This window comes from Fibroporia radiculosa (genome assembly GCF_000313525.1).
Source record: "Fibroporia radiculosa TFFH 294 genomic supercontigs, scaffold440, whole genome shotgun sequence".
Taxonomy (NCBI): Eukaryota; Fungi; Basidiomycota; class Agaricomycetes; order Polyporales; family Fibroporiaceae; genus Fibroporia; species Fibroporia radiculosa.
This window is the reverse complement of record NW_012133207.1, coordinates 15907-39277: the sequence shown is the minus strand read 5'-3', so window position 1 is coordinate 39277 and position 23371 is coordinate 15907. Positions and strand designations below refer to the sequence as shown.

Below are 23371 nucleotides of genomic sequence, written 5' to 3'. Positions count from 1 at the left end.
CCCGACGTAGTAGTGGGCATTAGATACAAATATGAACAGTCCAAAGCCTGATGATGCTCGTAGTCGGACCATCAATTTCTGCTTGCAAAGTTCAAAGCGTGTTTTTCTCAATACACGACTTTCGGATACAACAAGATAGCCGGCATCTGGACAGTCGGTCCAAACCAAGTTCGTATCACCTTCCGACATAATCCGAAAATTTTGCTTGCCACTGAAAGACGATGGAATCATTTGGTGAGGAAATGTACAATGCCGCATGATCACTCACAGTAGCTACGCGAATAAGATGAGCAATTAGCAAGCTGAAACCCTGATTCTTCTCGAGCCAACACCTACCTTGGATATGTTACTACCATTTGGCGATTTGGTCAGAGGATGGAACTTAGCCTTTATGATCGCTGAACACTCGGGGACACTGCCAAACCGTTTGTGGGTGATGTGACAGCTTGACGAAGTGGGAGTAGCGTCCTCGCTCGAGTCTTGAGCATCGCTTAGCTGAGTCGCAAATTGAGAGGGCATTGGTGTTTGAGATGCCGACAGATCAAGTACAGGCTGTTTCTTCTGATCTTCTGGCATCGTAGCAGACTCAGACACATCTCCCTAGACAAAGTTATAGGTTTGCGGAGCCAGAGTAAACGTGACATGCTAGACTCATACCAATGACGAGAGTTCTGCAATAGCATCTTCCATCTGCTCCGAGTCACATTCGAGGAACGTTATATCAGTGGCAGGAGTGTCTGACCTCTGGATTGAACACTACGTGTAAGTATATAGCTTGAAGCTGACCGCCAAGAGATCGACTCATTCTCACCTCCAATGCTGGGATTTTTGCTCCAAGAGCGACAGATTTAGACTCCTGAGTAAAGGCAGCCTGTAACAATTGTTCCTTCAAGTCGGCCACAGTTTCCTATCCACTCACAGGCTCATTGCCATCGTCTTCTTATATACAACGCAGAGCATACACACCTTCTCGTGCGACAGTTCACTTAGCAGCGCGGCAATACGGTCATCATAATGTGCCTTGTCTATCACCTCAGCCCGTGATGCCTAAATCAAATTGATTTACATTTAGGATAGAACATGAATCTACAACATGACGTCACGGCATACCTGCAACTCCAAAATCATCTGGTCCCGCGTTCGCAGTTGTTGCTGCAAATTTCCAATAAATAGCTGCATCCGACAATCCTCAGCCTGAGCTGTATCATTGAGAATCACATGACAAAAGAAGTACCTCTTGATCGTTCATTTCAGTGGTGAGCTGGTCGATTGTGCTTTCCAAGGCAGTCTTTTCCTCGAGTGCATGTGCCAAGGATACGCTTGTCGACTAGGTCAAACACAAGGATTTATGAAAGATGTCACACAACAGTGTCAGCACGTACCTCAAAATCATGATGAGCTTTCGCAAAGAGACTGCGATGCAGCTCAAAGTTTTTTTCAAGTTCAGATAGTTGCTTCCTCAAATCCTTGATACCACACAAGAGATGAGGTCGACTAAAACTTCACTCGGAAATTATCACATACCCCAACAAGCTGGGAGTTTGACTTCAAGCTCTCATTACAGGCACGTTCTTCTTCAAGCTGCACGTTGAGATGTGTGCACCGTTCCTGGCAAAAATAATATCATAATCAACTAGGTATCCAGCAGTTGATCCGGGTTGCGTGAACTGACCCGTAACTCTTGAATACTCTGCACAGCTTCTCCGCTATAATCCAGAGTCTCTCGGTGTGCCCTGTCGCGGTCGACCGCAGCAATCTGTGGAGATCATTCGATCACCTGGAAACAGATAATTTTCGAATAGAGCCTACGTACCCTCAGGCTTTCGTTTGCAATCTGCTCGTTTTCAAGTTGAGTGCGCAATTCGCTTGCGGAGAGCTAAGCAAGGTCGGAAACCATATATATAGTATAGAAGTCGAAAGAAAACGAACTTCAGCTGCAGCTAGCTGTTCTTTCAGGAAGGTGATCTCGCACCCCTTCGCCGTCTAAATCAAATGGCCTGTGACGTCATAGGATAGCAAGTTCAAGAGGACACGCACTGGTTCCTCTGAAATTAGCTGCGCTTGAAACTCATTTCGCAGGGAATCAATATCCTCAAATGTAACAAAGCGACATTTATTCTGCTGCTCCTGCTCCGGAATGATAATGTTATGAACCCTCAGAGGAGGAAGGCATACAAGACACACGATTTACCTTCAGCTTTCCAAGCTCCAAGTGAGTACGAGAAATCTCTTCTGACTGTAATGAGAGGAGTGTCCCTATCACAGACGAAGAGAGTTCAATTGCATGCAAGCCCATGACAGATAATAAGACCGGCGGTTATCGCTGAAAAGGTATGTTGGCAAAGTAGATAGGTACCACAGATACTGGAGAGAGCCCTAGGTGCGTTTGCCCTGCAGCCGGGTAGATCACCACACAACTACCGGACCAAAGGACCTTGAGGGCACCGGACAGGATCCGTACTTCGTGAGGACGCACTTCTGGGATCATGTGAATATATATATATGAATCTTATCCTGAACCTAATCTTGAAGAAGTTCACCTTGAGGCGAACGCGAGGCCACTGAGCGTGTTGATGTGCAAATACGACAGTTGACTGGTTGCTCTTGGAGCCGAATGAATCGTCGGTTCTAAATGTTAAGCATTCTCAATCCTATGCTTTCCTATCGCGAGCAGTCACATTGGAACAGTAGGTACCAACTCAAATAACACCCGCGGCCGAGGAGACCACTACGACATATACTGTTCGCAAACGGAATCATTTATTCATGCGTACCCGGCAAAGATGTGTCATATAAGGACGATATCCAACTTTGCATACCGGGAGCTTTGTGGCCGTCAACGATCCGGTCAAAAACATTTCACGCACTTTAGGTTCGCCAAGATGACCGCAGCTGGATGCCCGTATTATTGACAACTGTACCTAATTCGGAGGTTCTGTTAGCACACAAGATTCCCAGCACAGACAATGGAACAAGCCTACCTCTTTGGGGAGGGCACAAAATTCGTTTGATCTCATGACCTCTGGGGTTGCGCATTTGAATGTACCAAGATAGAACGCTTTGTACACGATCTCGATTTCCTCGCAGTTTTGCATTTGCTTCATTACGCTCTGCTCGCAAGGCTCCCAGGAGTCTCCTGACGTGAGATCCTGACTTTGGATAACAAAAAGTCCAGAGTTGGGACAATCGGTCCAAACAAAGTTGCAGTTATTCTTTCCGTTCGAGGAGAGCATGTGTACGTTGGCTCCGCTATTCCAAGCACGTCAGTCACGAAAGCGACAGCATATCACTAAGTCGAGAGCCACTCACAGAAACTAGACAAATGGCATATAGATTATTGCAAATGGCGCGCAATATGATAGCAGAAGACTAACCTTGGTAAATGTCTCAAGGCTGGCTGTACTGGTGATAGGGACAAACATCGTCTTGATTTTGTCCAGATTTTCTGACCAGGTTAGCGATGTCATGACAGGGACAGGATGATCGATAGCGGCTGTTCGCAACGGATCGTTTGCCGGGACTTCCAGTGTACTACGGACTTCTGCCTGCTGCGGATATTTCCATTAGTTGCAAGGCCACATAATGACGATAATCCTAACTTTCACTGCCTCTAATTCTGCTCGGCATGTCGCAAGCTCAGCACGAACAGCGTCGAGCTCTTGCACATGTACTATTGTTTTCTGCATCTGCGGAACACGTCTATCAGTATAATAAAATAAGTATGTGCAATGTCGCAGCTATTACCTGAGCCTTTCGATACAGCTCCAGTTGTTCGTGAAGTTGAAATCCTTTCACATTCTTCTCAGTAGTTGTTTCACAAAATTGTTGTCGCAGGTCGTCTGTCACCACCTACTTGCACAGAGATCATCACGTAGAGAATTCCCATTTAGAATCCAACTCACATGCTGGTCATCAAGCTCATTGAGTAGCGAGAATATCTCCTCCTTCACATCGTTCTCTGACATCGCCCATTCGGCCCTGAGGTTCGCTTCTCGCATCTGCTAATATTGTATGAGCTATGCTGATGAAAATGAACTAGTAATACAAGCCTGATAGTCTTTGTGTGTATTGTCCAGCTCGCGCTCTCGATCGCGGATTCTCTTGCGTAGAGCTTTGTGGGAAGCCTGGTACGCGATCGAGCTTGAACTTTGGATGAATCAAGCAAGCCATGTGAAATATACCCGCAGTTGAGCGAGATCCTCCTCTAATGCAGCTTTGCTCTCCTTCTCGGACTGAAGCATACCAGAAATTTCGTCCTTCTCAGTCTGTCCAGGTGTGATGATCATGTGCAGGCTATGTCGAGATAGAAGGAACATACACGGAGTGTAACAAAATCATTTTTCAGTTCTTCGAAGCTCATCTGCAGCTCTAGATTGGATTTCTACACCATTGCGGATTAAAGGCAGTCTATGCTGAGCATAGAGCATGAGTTTTACATTCGCAGCTTCTAATTCCTCTGACACGCTATGAATCATTTGGATAGGTTTTATCTTTGCGAAATATGACCAGTTTGACCCTTATTATCAGACTGTAGTAGAATCGAATAAGTACCTTGTCCACCAAGTCGCACAGCTGCTCTCGCAGTACTCTCACGTCCGAACCATCGCTGTCTTGCGATGGTCTATAGGTAATCGTTTGGTCGAATTGAGACTGAAATATGTGTGAATTAATCCCCACCACAGGATGCCTGGGCAGTCACACCTCTGTATCCGCGAGTTTGTGGTGGAGACGTGCGATCTCCGCGCTCTGGAGAGTCAGCAGGCTCTGGACAGTAGCATCGGAGATCTGTAAGTAGACCATCGATGTGATATTTGACCACGCTTATGCCACAGTGCGAGTACGTTACACGGCTGAGGGCGAAGCTAAAGGCACACAGCTGGAGAACGGATTCGTTATGAGACGGGGCGAGTAGATGCCCTCTCAGGCGCCCACGGTGATGCTTTGACGCATCGGCACCTGTTGCCGGACGCCCGTCTGCTGCCAGCCTTGTACCCGGGCTACTGTCCGTAGCAGCGGGCTGCCAGCGGCCCAGTCTCCAGGTTATATATATTCTAAGTTTCTTGTCTCTTGTGTGTGTTTTCTGTTTACATGGCTCAAGGAATGATTCTCATATTCTGACTCGTAGGGTCGTACATGTACATTGGCGAAAATGCGATAAAATCTCGCTCGACTAATGCCTCCTCCGTCTCGACTACGCACCATGTCCGTTCAAGTTTGGTGCGCTTCGTATTTGGTACTTGCCCGTCATGGGGCAATAAGTAGGAGCTAATATCCTAGTCTCTTTACGAAGTTCCCAGCCCGCAGAAATGATTGTATAGCTCGACATTGAAACCTACGCGAGTGACCTTGAACAGCAACGCTGCCGCGTTCCCATTGTTATACATCTGGCGGATCTCTGTCACATGTTTCGCCTTCCCAGTCGCAGCGAACAGGCGGTCCTTGATCTGAACCACCTATTCGTCAGCACACTCTCGGCCACATAACAGAGCAATCGACCTCACCCGCGTTGACAGGCTCTGGAACTCGCTCGGCGACATTTTCTGGGGCGCGGATACGGTGTACGTCCCGAGGTAACAGAACCGACTCTGAAAAAAAAATGGGTTCGCAATAAGCTCGATCTTGCCCTGTGGAGTATTTTTCAAGGCTTTTGCACTCGACCACTTCTTCTTGCTGCGTTTCTTCTCTGGCTTAATGTAAAATCCCACTCTTGGACAATCATTCCATTCGAGCTCGCTTGTCACTTGGATAATGTTGGGAGTCCTACATTGCCGCGATAGCCGTGAGGATGACTGCATAACCAGGAAAGACGGACTTACAGCACCTGTGGTCATTGAATGAATCTTGATATGCATACAAATATCTGACTGTACGCACCTGCTTGATTTTCTCAAAACTTGATGCCTGACGTGCGAATGGCCCAAATATTTGCTGAATGCTCGCTCCGGGTGGCGCCGCCCGCAATGGATCGCTCGCTTGTGCAACAACTCGCGACTCGAACACGCTTTCGCAGCTCTAAGTCCCGACAGTCGATAAGTACATGTAAGTTCAAGTCAATCTAGCCCTCAGGTACTTGCCTCCGTCGCACTACGAGACTTTTGTAGTTCTTCCGACGTAGATGTCAACTAGAGAGAAGGCGATAACATAAACCATAGGTGTCCTACTTGCTACCAATCTCACCTGTGATCCTTCAATTTTAAGTCGAGCATACAAAGTGCACAGCTCCGAATCTTGCGAGCGTATCACACTCTGCAAATCTCTTATATTTTCCTAGAAGATTATGAGACGATATCTTACTTCGGAGCAATGAACTGACCGTATAAGCCCACACCTTAGATTGCAATTCTTCGTCGAGCGCATGTTTCTCAGCAGAGATACTCTTGAGCTCTTTTCGCATTTCCTCCTATAAGAGAAGCCTGATCACTTAATGCGGAGTCTATGATGTCAAATTGATCTGACCATCTGTTCTTTATCTAGAGTCTGATCATGTAATTTCTCATTCAGCTCATTCTGCAAGACTATAATCAGATTGTGAGCAACTCGCAAAGGAGACTGGAATATGCCTTAGCCCTCGAGAGAGACTCTTCCAATTCTTCCATACGAAGAAGGCTCATTTCAATTTCCTGACTCTTGTGAGCCAGTTGCCTTTGAAGGTCAGCACTGCATTCCTATGTGAAGTTACGCAGGATTAGCGAGAGTGACCACTGGAGACAGTCTTAGATACCTTTGGATGCATCGCATCTGCGGCTTCGACTTCCCGATGGCTGACGACATCCTCAAAGTCTTTCAATAGCTCCGCTTCTCGTTTCTAACCCGCAATTTTAACTTGAGACTAAGAAACCAAACCATGTCTCGCACCTCAGATTGCGAGAGAACAATCCGTGCTTCTTCGAGGTCAACCTCTAGCTTTCTCACTAAATCCTGCAGAGGCGATTAGATCCAGGCGTGATCCGCGTCCGATACGGCTGAAGCTGCCCTACCTGCAGTTGTTCCTCGCGAGTCTTGACATTCTACTAAGTCAGACGATCATGATCTCGAGGGCTGACGGGCATACTGTGCGCGTGGATGAGGCGTGGGTATACAACTCTTCTCGTAGTTGACCCAGGTCGTCAGCTGTGACGAATCGCCGCTTTGCCTTTTCATGTTGCGCCTTCCCCATCCTCGAGTCAGTCTGCTTGCTTCGTGAACTAAAAGAGTGGTCTTCCGAGTCGACCCACCTGCTCATTTTCGAGTTCCGTGCGCAATCGGGTAATCTCTGCGGATTGAAGGGCAAGGAGCTCGTCGACTATACATGGATGTAGTTCCAGGCTTCTCGAGACCATCGTCCTACGGGTGAGCCTGAAGAAAGGTGAGTGACGATGTACTATTACTTGTTGAAAACATCCAAGAACGTACCCGTAATTAGGCGTGTGCTCAAGCGGTCAAAGGTGTTTGAAAGAGGTGAACAGGTAGGGACCGTGCACGCTTATAACACGATCCCTCCCATGATTCAACCTAATCAATGAGAAGCTCGCCTCGAGGCGTGTGGCCACGTCGAAGTATCGGAAAGGAGTGCATCTACCCCATGAGCAAGGTTCCGGGCCTTTGTACTGATGCACACGGTTACAGCAAGTCAATTCCCCTTGTAAGGTGTGATTAGATCGATTCATTCGAGCTGTCGAGTTCCGGGATGACCCGTAAGAGCAGAAAATATGGCCAAGCAGATGAATAGCTATGCGCGAACTAAAAGCGGGAGGACTTTGATAGATAAGGAACATCTTCCATGTTTAGTCCCATGAGAATGGTGCACAAAATGTCCCATAGATACACACACACTATATCCACATACTATCACTCTACCCGTCGAACGCGCAATGGAATCCGCGCGCCCGTCTCCCCCGCAATGGCAGGACGAGGGAGAATGCCTCTCACGATTTCGATCTTGGTATCAGGGCCATCTCTGAACTCGAATACATAGTTGCGGATAAGGACAGACAACACCGCCTGTGCCGTAAGTGTCAGCATGAACCTCGACTACACAGACCCAAGACGCACTTTGAATTCGGCCTGCGCAAATCCGCGCCCAAGACAGATCCGTGGACCATCGACGAAAGAGAGCAAATGTTTATGTCCCTGGATCTCCTGTGCGCGCTTGGGTAGGCCATCTGGGCGTAACCATCGCTCTGGATCGAACTCCTTCGCATCCGCGCCCCAAAACTCACACGAGCGGTTCATGCTGTGGATTGGGACCGTAACCACCTGGCCCTTTGGAATTGCGATACGGTCGACGATCGTGCCAGAAGGTGTCCGAAGCGGGGTCGAGAGCGGGATGATGTCGTCTGAGGATGCCTGGCATCACCGATGAGAGGATAGAAAATCCACGAATGAAGGGCACATACCATGCGAGTGGTCTCACCAACCGGAGGGTGGAGACGCAAAACCTCATGGAACACGGCATCGAGGAACGGGAGGTTGTTGATTAGCTGATCCCATGACGGATCGTTGCTAGAGAATTGCAAAAGTTCTTCGCGCAGCTTCGTCTGCAGTTCGGGCTTCTTGCAGAGTTCAATGAGCGCCCACTGGGAAAATGATCGGTTGTCTGTCGGCGATATACAAGAATGTGACAGACCGTCAGGCTGACTGGATGTTCAACAAAGGTTAGGGTGGCAGAGATAATCGCAACAACAACACGCACCAGACGTCGTCTCGTATCCAGCGAGAATGAGCGTCTTCATCTATCATGGTCGTGAGCTCAAATACAGAGATTCAATAGTACAGACTTACCTGTGCCATCACTTCTTCCTGTGACAAACGTAGTTCGGCATCACTGCCTTCTGCCTTGACTGTACACCGATTTCAAATTCCAATCAAGGCGGCGGAGGCACTCTTAGGACCACTCACTTAGCAGTCCGATGATACTCTTGTCCTCCGTCTTAACCTCTCCCTCGCTCTCCTTGCGCATATTCGCGAGCAATTCGTCCGCAATCTCTCCCATGCTTGCGTTAAGCCGTTTGACAAGGATACGAAAGTCGGTGGGAATCTTTGTCAGGATGGGAAGCGCAAGTCCAACGATGAACGTCACAGCACCAAGGAGGGTAGGCTTTAGCGTGCCAAACGACGCAAAGGAATCTGCGACAGCCGAATACTTTCCGTGCAATGTGCCAAAGTCGTACGAAAAACCAGCGATACCGACAGAGTCGAGGCTGTGGCATAATGTCAGTAACAGTACATTGAGATCAGTTACCTCAACCTCAGATCGAAAGCAACGCATTCGAGGCTGCATTACTGGGAAGTGAGACAAAATGACGGGGTACTTCGTTTGCCTTTCAAGATTTCGAAGATGGCATCGCACAAGTGAAGCAAGGACAAGATCGTGACTCAAGGTATCGACCCCGTGTCTCTAGTCACCTTAACGTGCTAGCGAGACGAAGTGCACTTCGACTTCTCGTAGCGCCAATATTTGGCAAGGATAACTCGACATCCATGAGGCGGCGGCGAGAACTCTTGTTCGACTCCAGCGCATTCCCCAAAGGCGGCACGCCAGATTTGAAATTGCTGGAAAACACTCACGAAACATTATTCATCCTACAACACCGTGAGTTTGAATCTACATGGACATAGAATTCCACTTGGCGTACCAATTTTGAACTTCGATGATCGCCCAGTCCTCTGAGCCAGATTGAATTAAGGTGTCCCAAGCAGCCTTAGTCTAGACATTGCATGGGTATTGGTTCTGCTCAGACTACATAGATTTCGGGAGCAAATCCATACCTTGTATGCAGAGTCGTAGAATACAGGCGTCAGCCTGCGGATGGCTGCATTACTGAAGGCAGGCGACAGGGCCTTCCTCTGCCTTGATGTGTTGAATGAGTCAGTGCGACATCAGATAGATGAGCCAAGCACACCTTTTATGACTTTCACCTTCAGCCCATAAGATTCCCTTTCCAACCTGGGGCACGAATTGGTGATCCGCGATTCAGCAGAAGATAGACAGGTTCGACACGTACAATATTCTCGATAGACCTCTTGGTAAGTTCTGTCTGCATATACCCGAACGTCTCGTGGGAGTAGAAATGCAAGATCGCCTTCGGGTCACACAGAACGACGCGAGAGTAACCCATAGTCGCAGGAACCTTGTATACAGAGCCGTACTCCTTCGCCCATTGCTCGTATACCAGCCCAGGATCGGCAGACTTTGTGAGGTAACGGCCAACACCTAGCAGCCAGCTAGGGTTGGGTGGGCCTGCAAGCAGAGTTGAACGAGCCCGGCGACGGAGATGGGTGACGAGCTTGTATGAGAGCCAGACGGCGAAAACGCCAAAAATGACTGTGTACATCCCGAGGCTATCGGTGCCAACAGGGAAGATGGTGGGGGGAAACGAGTTGAAGATGGCGGGAAGAAATCATGGCAACACCGAGTCAGCATTGGCGTGTGGACGGAGACGAATTCCGCCGGCATCTCAGCGCAGCGACCAGTCACCTACAGTGTTTTCCTTATCGGGTACCCGTCCGCGGACTTCAAACTTGATCGAGCTGAGGTGGCAATACTCGGAGGCCGTTTTTTGTGCCCCTTATTTACCGCCATTCAGCTCAGTGATTGCCTTTCCTTCATGTATTTCACGGTAAGTCCTATCGGTGCACATGAATCGCGCGCACATACACCGCTCATGCATACCCAAAGACCTACAGCTCTTATCAACAAATACTTCTTGCGACATATTTTCCGTCTACACCTCTGAAAGCTGGCTAACTACGGGAGACGGATTGTCGCGACCTCGATAAGCAACGCTTAGGCGATCAAAATGATAATACGACAGAAGTGCACTACCAGACTTGATTGCGTGCGTTTATCATTATATACAGCAGAGTTGATTTCTAGTCAACCGACTCAATCTACATGCGCATATAATCTCTAACGCCTGACTGCATCAGCGATACCTGCGAGGTCATGTGTAAAAACCATGTTGATCTACTCTGTAGGAATGGCCAAGCTTGATTTAAAAGCACATCAGCAGGCCAATTGTTGAACTGGACACCTCCTAGGACCATTACGAGAAGTGTGATGCCACCGATGTTAGTGCGAATTTTCTTGTAGTTTCCATTCTCATCTATCCCCTTCGCTCTAGAAGAACCCAGATAGCACAGGAACATGGGTGATAATCGATGCTTGTTACGCATCGATGTCAGACTGTCCAGACTTGACTAGTATTACCTGAGCCTCCGTCACCACGTTGCATCTTCCAGCTAGGTCCACAGACATATCCTTCTAGGGAAAATACCCTAGAGATCGTTTTCCGCCCTAGAATATCGGCTTCACGGTCATAGTTCAGCGGTCATTCATTGCATATGTGGCATTCTTGACACTAATTCACATTGGGTATAGGATATCGCTCACTTCCCTCGGTATCGAGTGCTAACTGATGGCGATATTCCAGAACGAGTGTACTCTGCGGGCGAACTGCCCGTGAATGCCGAGTGGCGGTCATCCATCGACTTATCAGCTAAGATACTAGGCTATCTACGGATCTGCGCGTCTACATTGTCCTCTATAAGATAAATTTCCTCAGTGCCCGAAGGCCCATCTTGTTCAGTGTCACAATGCTCATGATGTCGACGTTAGCCTTTGACGGTCAAGTCAATTTTCTAACAGCGGCTATTGGTGTCCTCGCCATTTGGCTCTCGTACAAACTCACTATTTACTTTCGTCGCCGTGTCCACTCGACTCCTCTTGAAGGCCCACCCAATCCTAGCTGGCTGCTGGGTATCGGCCACATTATTTCCGACTCCCAAGATGCCGGGCTAATTTACGAACAATGGGCGCAGACGTATGGCTCTGTTTACAAGGTGCCTGCAGCACTGGGCGTTTCTCGCGTTATTCTGTGCGACCCGAAGGCAATTTCACATTTCTACTCACGCGAGACCTTTGGGTATGTGCGGACTGAAGTGACAAAGAGATCCATTGAGAACACCGTAAGTGTTCAGAAGTCCATCAGGTAGAGGTGCCGCTTGGTGACAGTCGTTGTAGGTCGGTCGAGGAGTATTGTGGGCCGAAGGTGATAGCCATAAAAGGTATGTTATTTACTTCCGCCCACGCGACTTAGTTTACAGTATTAAAATGCGGGTTTGCATAGACAAAGGAAGTCGCTATCACCTGCGTTCAGTAATGTAGCTGTCCGCGCACTGACACCTATCTTCTTCGATTCCGCATATAAGGTAAATAAATCATTTGATTTATTAGCGAAAGAACTTCTTTAATCTGGGTCCGCATCAAGATCAAGTCGGCATGGGATAGCATGATTCAATCCGAGTCGGGAGATTCAGCCATCATCGAAGTGCAAAGCTGGTGTGTTGAATTGGTTGGTACGCTTCGATTACGCTCCAGCTGATATTGATACAGGATGAACCATCTATCGTGGGTCTTTTATTCTCAATCTCATTATTTCGTCATTGAGCAGCGTGGTACAACCCAACACCAACTCACCCCTGCATTCCTCACTTCTAATTTCTTAAACTAATACAACTTGTGCTTTCCATTTAGCCTTGATTCTATTGGCATTGCTGGGTTTTCTCATGACTTCGGCACGTTGCACGGGAGGCACTCTGCGGTCGGCGAATTGTTCGGGGCCTTCGGCATGCTCAAGCCTACTTTCTTGAACACCGCAACATTCGTCGTTGGGCTCGTGTTTCCAATCCTGACCAGGGCCCCTACTCAGTTTCGAGTCTTGGTCAAGAGGCTGAATACAATTATGGGGGAAGTTGGAGAGGAATTGCTCAATAACATACAAAAGGAGAGCCAAACTGGTGTCAAGATAGACGATAAGAGTATCATAGGTCTGTTGAGTACGTGATCTCAATGCAGGATGGGCTTCGTCACTCTCTCACACTTTGTGCAGTTAAAGCGGAGAGCGGCAGTGCTGACTCGTCTCAGTTATCTCGGGACGAAGTTTTGGCAGAGGCAAGTAGCTTACCATGTCAGTTATAATAGCGTTGATGACGGTGATTCACTAGATGAAGACTCTCATTTTTGCTGGTTTTGAATCAACGTCCAGTAAGCGCGCTCATGTTGTAGTTTGACTCCTATTAATTGCTCCATTATCCATCCTTCAGTCAGTTTAACGGTCTGTCCCATCACTCCCTCACCGACGGAGGTCTTATACATCTTTGTAGTGGGCTCTCGTCGAACTTTGTAGACATCCTGAAGTTCAGACAAAGTTGCGTGAGGAGCTTTCCCAATTCTCCAGCAGCGACCCGTCATGGGATCAGCTAATGAACGGCCTCCCATATCTTGACGCCGTCTTTCACGAGAATCTTCGTCATCACCCTCCAGTTGGCGAGACCACGCGCGTGGTTTGTTCTTCTCTCATTCAACCCTCTTTCTACTCATTTGCGCATCAACAGGCAACCGCGGATGACGTTCTTCCCCTCTCCATTCCCTTCAGAACTCCCGCTGGGGCTGTCGTCGATCATGTCGCAGTCTCGAAAGGCCAGGCAATCACCGTCCCAATCCATTGTATGAACCGCTCTTGCGAGTTCTGGGGCCCGGACGCGAAGAAATTTGACCCAGAGCGATGGTTGTGTCCTGATGGTCTTCCGAAGCGTGCACAAGATATTCAGGGCCACCGTCACTTGCTCTCTTTCGTTGATGGTCCGCGGACCTGCCTCGGACGCGGATTTGCGCAGGCCGAGTTTAAGGTATGTCCCGGTGGACTAGTTCGATATCTCCTATTGTGTTGATGCGGATGCCTGCATAGGCGGTGTTGTCCGTCATGGTTCGTCATTATGCATTTGAGTTTAAGGATGGGCCCGATACCAAAGTCAAGACTGTAAGGGGACTCCTGCCACGCCCGTCTGTTGTGGGAGAGCTCGGGGCGAAGGTATCATTGCGTGTCCGACCTCTGCTATGATACAAATGGTTAGAAGGCATCGTGTTTGGATACAACAAATTACTTGACATGTATATACCGCGCGATTTCTTGGCTATCTGTCAACTTGAGAGCTCCTCTTGATGTTCACAGACAATGAACTATATTTCCGTTGTGTCACTGCCATATGCCGGTACAAATGCCTTATATTGCCCGCGGTATGATGCTGCTGAGGTGTACTCCGATAATCACATGTGTTTGAACAATCTTTCAATAGCGGTCTTCCGATGAAATTTGGACTAATGGTCCGATCGCATTTTTCTTCTATGCGCTACCGGCATGTATAAAAGTAGGTTTGAAGGCTAACTCACCGATCTCCGCTACTCCAACAAAACGTCCATATACAATTCCAAGCAATTCTATATATCCAAAAATAAACCGGTTGAAAGCCCTGTATATGAATCATAAAGCACCAGTGATACGACAGCACATAACGAGAGTACGACTGTGAGCAACTCCTAGTGCCCACCCATTAACCAGAACACCCTGATTACCCTGTAAAGATGACGCAAACCCAGTAAAGATATCTCGATTTTCATCAATATAGTCCTAGTATAGGAGACCACGCGTAGCTGGTCGGAAGAGAAAAAGACTTTTCGATCAGGGAAATCAGCTCTTGCATGGATGTCCAGCCTTGACTGTGAGTGTCGACGACAAAGGATTCCACATTTACCTAGAACTGGGCGGCCGAATGGTTGTGGAGTTTGACCAGTCTACTACAGAAGCATCCGATGTTGTTGTCTTCAACTTATCACTGGTATCGGGAAGGAAGCCAAGGCCTTCAACTAATACACCGAGGTCGACCGGACATTCAAGCCACTGTCGGTATTCTGTCGCAGCGCACACCAAATCCTGCACAATCTCGTCCCAAGAGTTGGATGGAGGCACGCCGATTGCAGTAACAAGACAAGGAGAGGACATGGACGTCAGCACAACGCTCCCCTCCCAGGAACAGGACGCGGCAGAGTCGGCACGAGCGGTAAGTGCTTCTCCAGCGAGTTCCGAAATGAGGGGAATGCGGGCAAAGGACCGCTGCGATATGAGGAGAGGATCTGGAACCTGAGACCCGATATCCAGACCTGTAAGTGGAGTAGATACAGGGAGATGCGCTGTGGTGCGGTGCTGAAGGATTCGTGGGTGAACAAAGCCGAGGCGAAAGCGTGGACTTCCACCGCACACGGTGGCTCCAGACCAGCCAGAGCGATGCGGACGGAGCCAGTTCCTCAGTATCTCCGCCGACTGTGACGCAGACACGCCAGCATGTCGCATGTAGTTTCCAAGTGCCAGATCATGGGGTTCCGCAGTGGGGTTCCGCATCGATTTTGAGAGCGGATTTGGCGTACCTTCCGGCTGCGAAGGCACGATACAGCCGTCACGGACCTTCAGACGTTTTAGCATTCCAGGGAGCTTCATCTGGAACGGAGTTGTTCCGCGTTTACGTATGTTGATTCGGCGGACTGTGTATTCCTATCGCTCGTCTCGCTCAGCTTTTGCGACGGGAGTATATGGATAGATACTGGGGACGCACTAACTCGGGATTGAAGCACTCCCATGTCGGCGCTGCTCCCCTTGCCAATTGCACTAGCCTTGGTCCACAACCAGGGTGGCAAGCGTCGGGTATGGGCATTGTACAGCCTGGCACAGGAGAAGTGTTCAGGCAAGCGGGTCTTGAGATTACGACGGAAGGGACAGATTCTTCCTCAAAAAGACTCTCAGAAGACGCTTTCGTTACAAGGCCGGTCAGGTCTTGCAAGCCGCCATTGTTCCAGACATGAAGGGTACCACGGCTGTCCAAGAGACCGTCCTCCCACCTCACGGAGGCAACGCCGAAGCTGTAAACAGGGCTGATACAAGCGTGTGGGGCGGTAGGAGGCATACAGGATACTGAGGGTCTTAGAGAAACCGCGCTCCTAAGATATCGCACCGCTGAGCTGTCTAGAAGTAGCAGAGCGCGCAGAGGTTGTCCTTTCAAAGGTGTAAGGCGTCGCTGCACAAATATGTGATCTGGACAGGCTGACACAATGATCTAGCCTATTTGTGGCTGGGCAGAATGGTTAGAAATGGCAGTCAAAGCCATGATAAATGTGGTGGCCATACCGATAGAATCGCTCTTCACTCAAACTTGGAAGCAATGTATATATTCATATGATCAGACTGAAAGCACTCAGTTAATCCGTTGGGTAGTTTACTCGGAATTTATTGATGCACCAGGAAGTCATAATCACCAATGATAACTTCCAATGTGAAATGCATTCTGAGGACCAAATAATCATCTGCCGATGACCTCAAGTCCCAGCTATTTGAAGATACATCAAGGAGAAGCCCCTTTTACAATGCTAGTTGTGTGTATTAGGAGGCGGAGACTCCGAGAGAGCGGCGGGGACGAGAGAGACGCGTCGGTGGCTGTCGGTGGCGTCGCCCGACGTGGTGCGCGCACACGTGATCTTCTCATTGCGCAAGAGCACGCCATCGTCGGACCTCCAAACGGATGGCGAGCTCTGGTGCTGGTCGCCGTTCGCCATTCCCGTCCTTCAGTCTTAACCTCCATCTCCCCCTGCTCTGTGTCGCTTGTTCGCCACCATCGTGTTAGCCATACTCTCTGCAAGTTTTTACTTAGGTTTCGATCCGACAAGCCACACGAAGGGACTCACGTGACGCACATTGCAGGTCTAGCTGCTTGAGGGAGTTTCGAGAGTGATGTGGGGAGCTGCATGGAGGCGAAAAGCTGCCTCATTGAAAGGCTATGGTTATAGGTATGCATCGTTTGCTGCGCTTGGGATCTATGGGCTGGAGTGCGTCACTTGAATCAAATACATCAGATTTTCGCTTTCCAGGCCTGACATCCTCCATTGGGGAGGGTACCCTCGCGACCAAAGTTGCGCATGGATACCTCTCCCAGCTAGCTAATTTGGCTCCTTGTTGATCCATTTGGAGGCCATAGGCGTCTTCTCTGTCATTCTTGCAAGCGGTTCGCTTGTTATCCGTACCGTTTTGAAGCGGCTCCTTGCTCCTTGTGCAGATACTCACAGGTGTTACCCCATGGAGAAGCCCTGCACTCCTGCGTTCAGCCGCCTACCTCCGGTATCGGTTTATGATGGGCAAAAACTGATGCAATGTCCCGCTGTTACCTTATCGCCGTCTTCGCTATCGTCCTCGTTCGTCCAGACGTTTTGCGACTCCACGCGGTGTCTTCTCTTGGCTGCATCTGGGGGTCATCTTGGCCAGGTATACTGATGACCTGTAGACTGCCTCTGGTCTCATGCTGGTAGTTCGACGCTCCCGATGGCCATTTTCAACTCCGTTTCCCACGACAATCATGCTCCCTGTGCCCCGTGTTCGTGATAACGTGTGTCGGCACCTCCGCCTGGGGTTATCTCTTCTGCTTCCCGGACGCTTGTGATGACGCTCTGGTTCTTATTCCGAATTTCGCTTGGTTGGGGATACGTGGTCCGCTCGCCTATTCATTCCTCTAGGAGTTTTGGTGCCCGTCCAGCGCGCCGTTCCCCTGCATGGCGCTGTTCTCACTCGTGACTTGATGCGATGCCGTCTTAGTGTCCCCCACGCGATATGCTCTTCCGATGGTCTTGGCTATTTTTGGTGCCAATTCGTGTAAACTGGCTCATGTTTGAGGTATCCAGTACGTAGTTTACCTGCCCCTTGGTCTCCGTCGCTCCGCCGCGCTTGGCTTAAATAAGGTGGTGTTTTGCATGTAAATATTTGTCGTCTTGAGTATAAAACCTTCTTCTCCCCTCCTCTTTGCGTCAGTGCGCATCTTGTGCAGCTTTGAAACCTCACTGTCCCGTCTTCCAAATGTCGTCTGCATCATCTGATTCTTCTTCTGCCCCCGCGTCTCCTCCCTCCACAGCGCCCTCCACTCCTTTTCAGGCAGAATCGGCGGCATATTTCATAGTCACGCATGAGCCCAGCGCTGCCTTTCTGAAGTCTCTTCCTGCACGTAGGGGCAGTGATGATCGTATCCTGCTCTTCCTAGGGACAGGTCCCGCGAACGCACTCCTTGAGCAGGCGGTTGAGTTGCTGGAAGACTGTTCTTTGCGTGAGAAGGACAAATGGGAGCTCATGAAGACCAACGATGGCGGCAAAGAAATTTCATATTATAGGACCAAAACTCAAGTTTCAACAATCGCATGCACCCCTTCTATCGATATCAATGCTCTCAATATTCAAACGACTTCAGTGTGTATTGTTTCCCTTTTTACTTGACGCTCGCTTATCCTCTAATTTAGTGCAGCTATTCATCCGCACTCAATATCTTCGCCGACGCGTCGCTCCGTGTTGTTGTCTCCCTTCCTTCTCCTTCAACTGCCTCTCCATTGAGCTTGCATGTCCTTGAGCGCCCCCCACTCAGCTTCCCCCGTCTTTCCCTCACCTCTGCATCTGTTCTGAACACTTCAGCCCATCCCTACGGCACCCCGTCTCTGTCCGAGTTTCAAGATGGCTGGCGCGCATGGGACCTCATTACGCTCGGTATGATTCCACCTTCACTCCTCCACAGCAAACCTATCGACCTGCGCCATAAGCCACTCTTTTACCTGGGTCATCTCCCAACGTTCCTCAATCTCCTCATGACCGCATACCTCCGCGAGCCACCTGTTGCCCCCGCACGCTTCACGAAGATTTTTGAGCGCGGTATCGACCCTCACGTAGACGATCCAGAACACTGTCACTCGCACTCAGAGGTCCCAGAGCGTGACGAGGATTGGCCTGCACTCGGAGAAGTGCTCGCCTACCGTGACAGGGTCCGCGCACGCCTCGCGAAGTTATATGACGAGCTGGAGGCGGGTACCCGGACGTTAACGAGAAGGTTGGCTCGCACGCTCATGATGATCTTGGAGCACGACGGGTTCCATATCGAGGTACGAATTTTGTCGTGCCATTTTTCCGTAGCTTACTTGTGCTTTGTCTCGTAGACATTATTGTATATTCTCATTCAGCGCGCAGGCACCGGCATGCTCCCACCGCCTGGGTTTGCCTCTCCTCCATGGGCTCAGCTGGCCGCTCAGTGGGACAATATCCCCGCCCCTTCTACGCCGCATGCGACACTTGGTCCCTGTACATTGACCATGGGCCACGATGATCCTGAACCTGCGGACCTCATTGAGGGCTTTGAGGCTGACGTCCAGGGTCACGAATTCGGGTGGGACAATGAAAGCCCCAAGCATGCTGTCGAAATCGGCCGCTTCAAGATTGACTGGCGGCCTGTCACGAACGGCGAATTCCTCGCGTACTGGCGGGGCGCGGGCAAGGACCGTGTCGCGATTCCCCCGAGCTGGGTCGAGGAGGACGGCGAAGTTAGGGTGCGCACATTGTATGGCCCAATCGCGATGGAGATTGCGCACAACTGGCCGGTGCTTACATCGTACGATGACCTGGCGACATATGCCGCGTCGAAGGGCGGCAGGATCCCGACAGAGCCGGAACTGCGACTGTTCCTTGATACGTACCAGGTTGGCTACGAGGAAGGTGCCAATATGGGCTTCAGGAACTGGCATCCTATGCCGTACGCATATCAATCCTGTTAATTGAAAGTTTTGATTCGCTGATTCGGCTTTCATAGCGCGACTGCCGGATGTGAGAAGGATGGGCTCAGGGGCTCTAACGGCGGTGTTTGGGAGTGGTCCTCGACCCTTTTTGATACTCATGAGGGCTTCGAGGGCACGACGATTTTCCCTGGGTGTGTCTATGTTCGTGTAAAGATGTTTCGTACTTGCTCATTTTCTATTCACAGATATTCGTCGGATTTCTTCGACACCAAACATCAGGTCGTGGTACGTCCCTTTTATCCGCAGACGTATAATTGCCTGACATTGATGTGGATATTGTCTAGCTTGGTGCTTCCTACGCCACTATTCCCCGTCTCGGTGACCGCCGTACTGTGCGGAATTTCTACCAGCACAATTATCCGTACCCGTGGGTGGGGGCACGGGTTGCTTACGATTTTTGATTTGCCTCTAGAGTTCTGCTTTCTGATGTAGGATATATGTACTGCTATAGATGAACTATTTAATCCGTGGTTGCGATTGAATTGCTGTCATGTCATTGAAAAGAGTGCTTTTCTTCATGTAGCCTTGGAGTCGTTGCCTATAAGATGCAACTTCTACCATGACCATCCGATAGTGAATAGAAAGATTGCTTATGGTGTCTACATGACCAATGTGGCAGCGACAGTGGCTAGTAAGGAGCTATTCATCCTGGGGAAACACAGCACGTCCTTAGTTCGTCAAAATATGCCAGCGACTGAGTATAGGTATTTCATGATACTGTACAGATTTTTAATCTATTTCATCGTCAGGATGCTGCAATTCACCTGGTCTTTGTACATCTTCCTCGTCCTCTTCCTCCGAAGACTCGGCCGCGACGTTGCCTCCCCAGAACCGGCTCATCACGTTTCGCAGCAGCCGCACCGGGAGAGGCTAGATGACACAATTTAGCACCTTTTTTTTGCGTATTGAAAGGAGACGCACCGCAAGATCTTCCTCTTCAGACCCTTCCTCTTCTTCTTCAACTTCCTCTTCCTCGTCTATATTACCACCTCCGTCACCTCCATGATCCAGAAGAGGAGGTGGGTGGACATCATTACGGTGTTCTTGCTCTCCTTCCTCCATAAATTGTATCAACATCTCATCTTCGCCGGGCATGCCTCCCGGCATACCGCCTCTTGCTGGAGGGCCCCCACCCGCCTCGGCTATCATCATATCCTCCAAGACTTCCTCGGGAAGCTGTGCAGCGATTTGAGCGAATTGCACGATCCCACCAGGAAAGCGCTGGGCAAAATCAGGGTGCGCCTCGAAGAATGCCTGTTTCAGAGATAGATAAGCGCGTTTTATTGCACAAGGGGGGGGGGAAACGCACCTGCAGCTGTCTGCGGAAAACTGGGTCAGGTATCAATTGCTCTAGCGCCCTCTCGCTCGCCTTCCGGCCCCTCGGGCGCGCTGCTAGCGCATCTTCCGCACCCTTGAAGAATTCCGCATCATATTCGTTTACGCGTGTAGGAGGCGGGAGCGGATCGCATGCGAGGTGCTTCGCGTTGGTGACATGGCGAGGGATGAACCCAAATAACCGCCGGCAAGATGCCTCGAGGACGATCGCGTGTCGGTATACAGAGTGGGCGAGCGCGGGCTTGCTGAAAAGTGAAACGAAACCGACATAGCCAGGAGCGGTGGTCTCGTATGAGGGAGGGAGAGACGGGAGGGTAGCGTTGATTGTACGTGCAAACCAAGATGAATTCTCTGGAATCTTCCAAAGTGAGAAAGAACGCTGTGCATATAGATGGGATAACAGGTGAAGAATAGCGGTATATTGCGTTGACAGCGAGCTATATGATTACCTTCAGCAGGAAATCAGGGAAAAGATGCAAGGACATACCTGGCATCCGGATGGATGCGAAAAGCTCCATGCCCCCTTATGGTGCTTGAAAGCGGGATATCTGCCCGATCCGCAAGCAGAGGAACAATCGATGGAAAGGCTAAGATTGCGTCCTGTAATGCATTCGTGCTACTCGTATGCTCCTATACTGATGTCAGCGTATGCTTTAAAGAAGCAGTAAATAAAGGCCAAACTTTATCCCCCTTTGCTTCTTCGCGCATGAACAAGGCCAGCGCCCTGGCGTAAACCCAGCCAGGCAATACTGTGACACGTAATCTGCCTCCAAACCCGCTAGAATCATTGGCCTTTGATGAGAAGAAGTCCCACATATCGAGCAGCCACTGGCTCATGCCGGCTTTAATCGCGAGATAATCTAAATGCAATAACGCGCCGTGGGGATCGGTCCACGGGTCCAGTGAATAGAGCAGCCTCGCAAACTCGAAAGCAGCCCGGACGCATCCCCTCCGCTGCAGATCGCTATATTACGGAAACTATGAAACTCGTACCAGGATAGAGAATGGGCGCACCTGCATACCTGACTTGCCGGTGTAACGCCAGAAAGAATGGTCTGTTTTGGACTTGATCGAAGTCCAGTCTGTTCACACCGTTGGTGAAATTGAACGAGCCAACAAACGCCCGCTCGTATGTGAAAAGCGCACGATCGATATAATCCGCTGCCGTACTGTGCTCTAGATGCGATGCAAACTATTTTAGGAAGAACGACTGGCTCACACAAACAGACTCACCTTCGCGATGAAAGTACACCTCCGAGAGCTGGAGTAGCGTGTCGGCATGATACGGCAGGAATTTGAGTAGCTGCCAGAATCCTTCCGGGTCTGGCGCATACAATCAGCTATTAACGCATTCTACTCTCGAATCCGCTACCCACCGCCAGACATGACAGTCCGCATGAATGCCAAGGTGACCCCACGGTACTTTTTGCTGTATTCGACAGACCACAATCGTTCGCCTACGAGGGGTTCCCACCCGTGTCGAGCGTACATTTCGTTGAGCTCGTCGTTACTCAGCAGCCGCGCGGAAAGTCCCTCCCGCATCTGTGCTGGCCACCACGTCGGCTGAGGTCGAGTGAGATTCGATCGCTGGGCGACGGTGCGACGTGAGCTGGACGCTCCCGCACTAGAGGACTTGGCTGCCGCAATGACTTTGGAGCCAAAAAACTTGCGCATCTCCGCTTCGCTATCAAGGTGCTGGAGAGATACGGACAGAAGTGAAGCGAGAGCGCTAGATACGCTGCGGGCGGCGGGAGAGGCATTCGCAGCTGCGGCTGCTTGCTGAAGATCAGGATACTTCAGCGAGAGCTCGGCGAGGGCCTTGTCGAGATCGTCCCTGTCATCTTTCTTCCCCTTTGCTTTCTGCTTTTTCTTCTTTTCTTTCTTGAAGGGTTCGGCTGGTGTACTAGCAGCACTTCTGGCTTCGATGGGTGCGGTGCGCTTGGCAGGCGGTGAGGTAGCTTCAGTCGAAGGAGGTGGAGGGGCAACGTCCGCAGTTTTCTTCTTCTTCTTTTTCTGCTCAAGAGTATGGGTACAGTCAGAACACACCCTAAACCCGGCCGAAAGGAACAGGCTCACGAGCCTTCTTGGGTTTGACGGAGCGAGAGACTGCTCCGTCCTGATTGTCCGCATCAGAGTCGTCTTCATTCATTAACTGATATAGTAGATTGGATGAGAGACGATCCATGAGGAACGATCCAAGGACATAGAATAGCATGTACACACCGCAGCAAATCCAGCGCCCCCTGCCGTAGGATGTTCATCCTCACCACTTGTCTCTTCCTCTTGCCCTGCCCCGAGTGCAAGCAGTTCTTCCTGCTCACGCAGCTGCCGTTTATTGAGACGTGGTGGCATGTCAAGATTGTGTTGCCGTTTGGTTTTGTGCAAATAATACACTGACAGTGGAGTGAAGGTCCCAGTTCACTCTGGCTGAGAGCACAGATCCGGAAGGAAGCTTCCGAATGCAGATTATCTGAGCATTATCAAGCCAGGTTTCGATTAGCGCCAAACATGAATCTCATCACTTTCGAAGCACAATCTAATTTTCCCTTCAACCAGCTGTGAACGGCTGCGAAATGG

At 50.0% G+C, this 23371-nt stretch overlaps 7 protein-coding genes across 7 annotated transcripts; 2 read left to right on the top strand and 5 right to left on the bottom strand.

Annotated features, from left to right (window-relative positions):
* Positions 1–264: 264 nt before the first annotated feature.
* FIBRA_01021 (uncharacterized protein) lies at positions 265–2296 on the bottom strand (the record flags this gene model as incomplete). The annotated part of the gene is made up of 14 exons (XM_012322906.1): positions 265–273; positions 337–600; positions 658–744; positions 812–907; positions 967–1047; positions 1111–1173; positions 1235–1327; positions 1383–1466; positions 1525–1608; positions 1673–1756; positions 1814–1876; positions 1930–1983; positions 2038–2127; positions 2192–2296. 14 exons carry the CDS (start codon positions 2294–2296, stop codon positions 265–267), a joined length of 1257 nt encoding a protein of 418 aa, XP_012178296.1.
* A 1009-nt stretch (positions 2297–3305) lies between these two features.
* On the bottom strand, positions 3306–7319 carry FIBRA_01020 (uncharacterized protein; the record flags this gene model as incomplete). The annotated part of the gene is made up of 22 exons (XM_012322905.1): positions 3306–3314; positions 3375–3548; positions 3600–3686; positions 3745–3849; positions 3903–3998; positions 4182–4265; positions 4319–4381; positions 4437–4490; positions 4552–4650; positions 4702–4785; positions 5337–5444; positions 5502–5789; positions 5875–6012; positions 6178–6267; positions 6314–6400; positions 6457–6515; positions 6551–6665; positions 6722–6805; positions 6856–6918; positions 6978–7007; positions 7052–7168; positions 7215–7319. The coding sequence occupies 22 exons, from the start codon at positions 7317–7319 to the stop codon at positions 3306–3308; spliced, it is 2139 nt and encodes a 712-aa protein (XP_012178295.1).
* A 508-nt stretch (positions 7320–7827) lies between these two features.
* FIBRA_01019 (uncharacterized protein) lies at positions 7828–10313 on the bottom strand (the record flags this gene model as incomplete). Its single annotated transcript, XM_012322904.1, has 12 exons — positions 7828–7980; positions 8032–8325; positions 8376–8555; positions 8606–8616; positions 8672–8711; positions 8761–8819; positions 8878–9179; positions 9547–9561; positions 9615–9685; positions 9748–9829; positions 9882–9925; positions 9984–10313. 12 exons carry the CDS (start codon positions 10311–10313, stop codon positions 7828–7830), a joined length of 1581 nt encoding a protein of 526 aa, XP_012178294.1.
* Positions 10314–11574: 1261 nt separating this feature from the next.
* On the top strand, positions 11575–13880 carry FIBRA_01018 (uncharacterized protein; the record flags this gene model as incomplete). Its single annotated transcript, XM_012322903.1, has 12 exons — positions 11575–11946; positions 12002–12045; positions 12108–12189; positions 12249–12319; positions 12374–12388; positions 12515–12816; positions 12870–12919; positions 12985–13024; positions 13084–13094; positions 13144–13323; positions 13375–13668; positions 13728–13880. The coding sequence occupies 12 exons, from the start codon at positions 11575–11577 to the stop codon at positions 13878–13880; spliced, it is 1614 nt and encodes a 537-aa protein (XP_012178293.1).
* A 687-nt stretch (positions 13881–14567) lies between these two features.
* On the bottom strand, positions 14568–15774 carry FIBRA_01017 (uncharacterized protein; the record flags this gene model as incomplete). Its single annotated transcript, XM_012322902.1, has 2 exons — positions 14568–15365; positions 15427–15774. 2 exons carry the CDS (start codon positions 15772–15774, stop codon positions 14568–14570), a joined length of 1146 nt encoding a protein of 381 aa, XP_012178292.1.
* A 1934-nt stretch (positions 15775–17708) lies between these two features.
* FIBRA_01016 (uncharacterized protein) lies at positions 17709–19860 on the top strand (the record flags this gene model as incomplete). Its single annotated transcript, XM_012322901.1, has 6 exons — positions 17709–18092; positions 18143–18772; positions 18827–19416; positions 19474–19590; positions 19645–19684; positions 19744–19860. 6 exons carry the CDS (start codon positions 17709–17711, stop codon positions 19858–19860), a joined length of 1878 nt encoding a protein of 625 aa, XP_012178291.1.
* A 328-nt stretch (positions 19861–20188) lies between these two features.
* Positions 20189–23146, bottom strand: FIBRA_01015 (uncharacterized protein; the record flags this gene model as incomplete). The annotated part of the gene is made up of 10 exons (XM_012322900.1): positions 20189–20329; positions 20381–20713; positions 20769–21231; positions 21282–21424; positions 21476–21758; positions 21817–21970; positions 22028–22117; positions 22171–22807; positions 22848–22946; positions 23018–23146. The coding sequence occupies 10 exons, from the start codon at positions 23144–23146 to the stop codon at positions 20189–20191; spliced, it is 2472 nt and encodes an 823-aa protein (XP_012178290.1).
* Between the last annotated feature and the right edge of the window lie 225 nt (positions 23147–23371).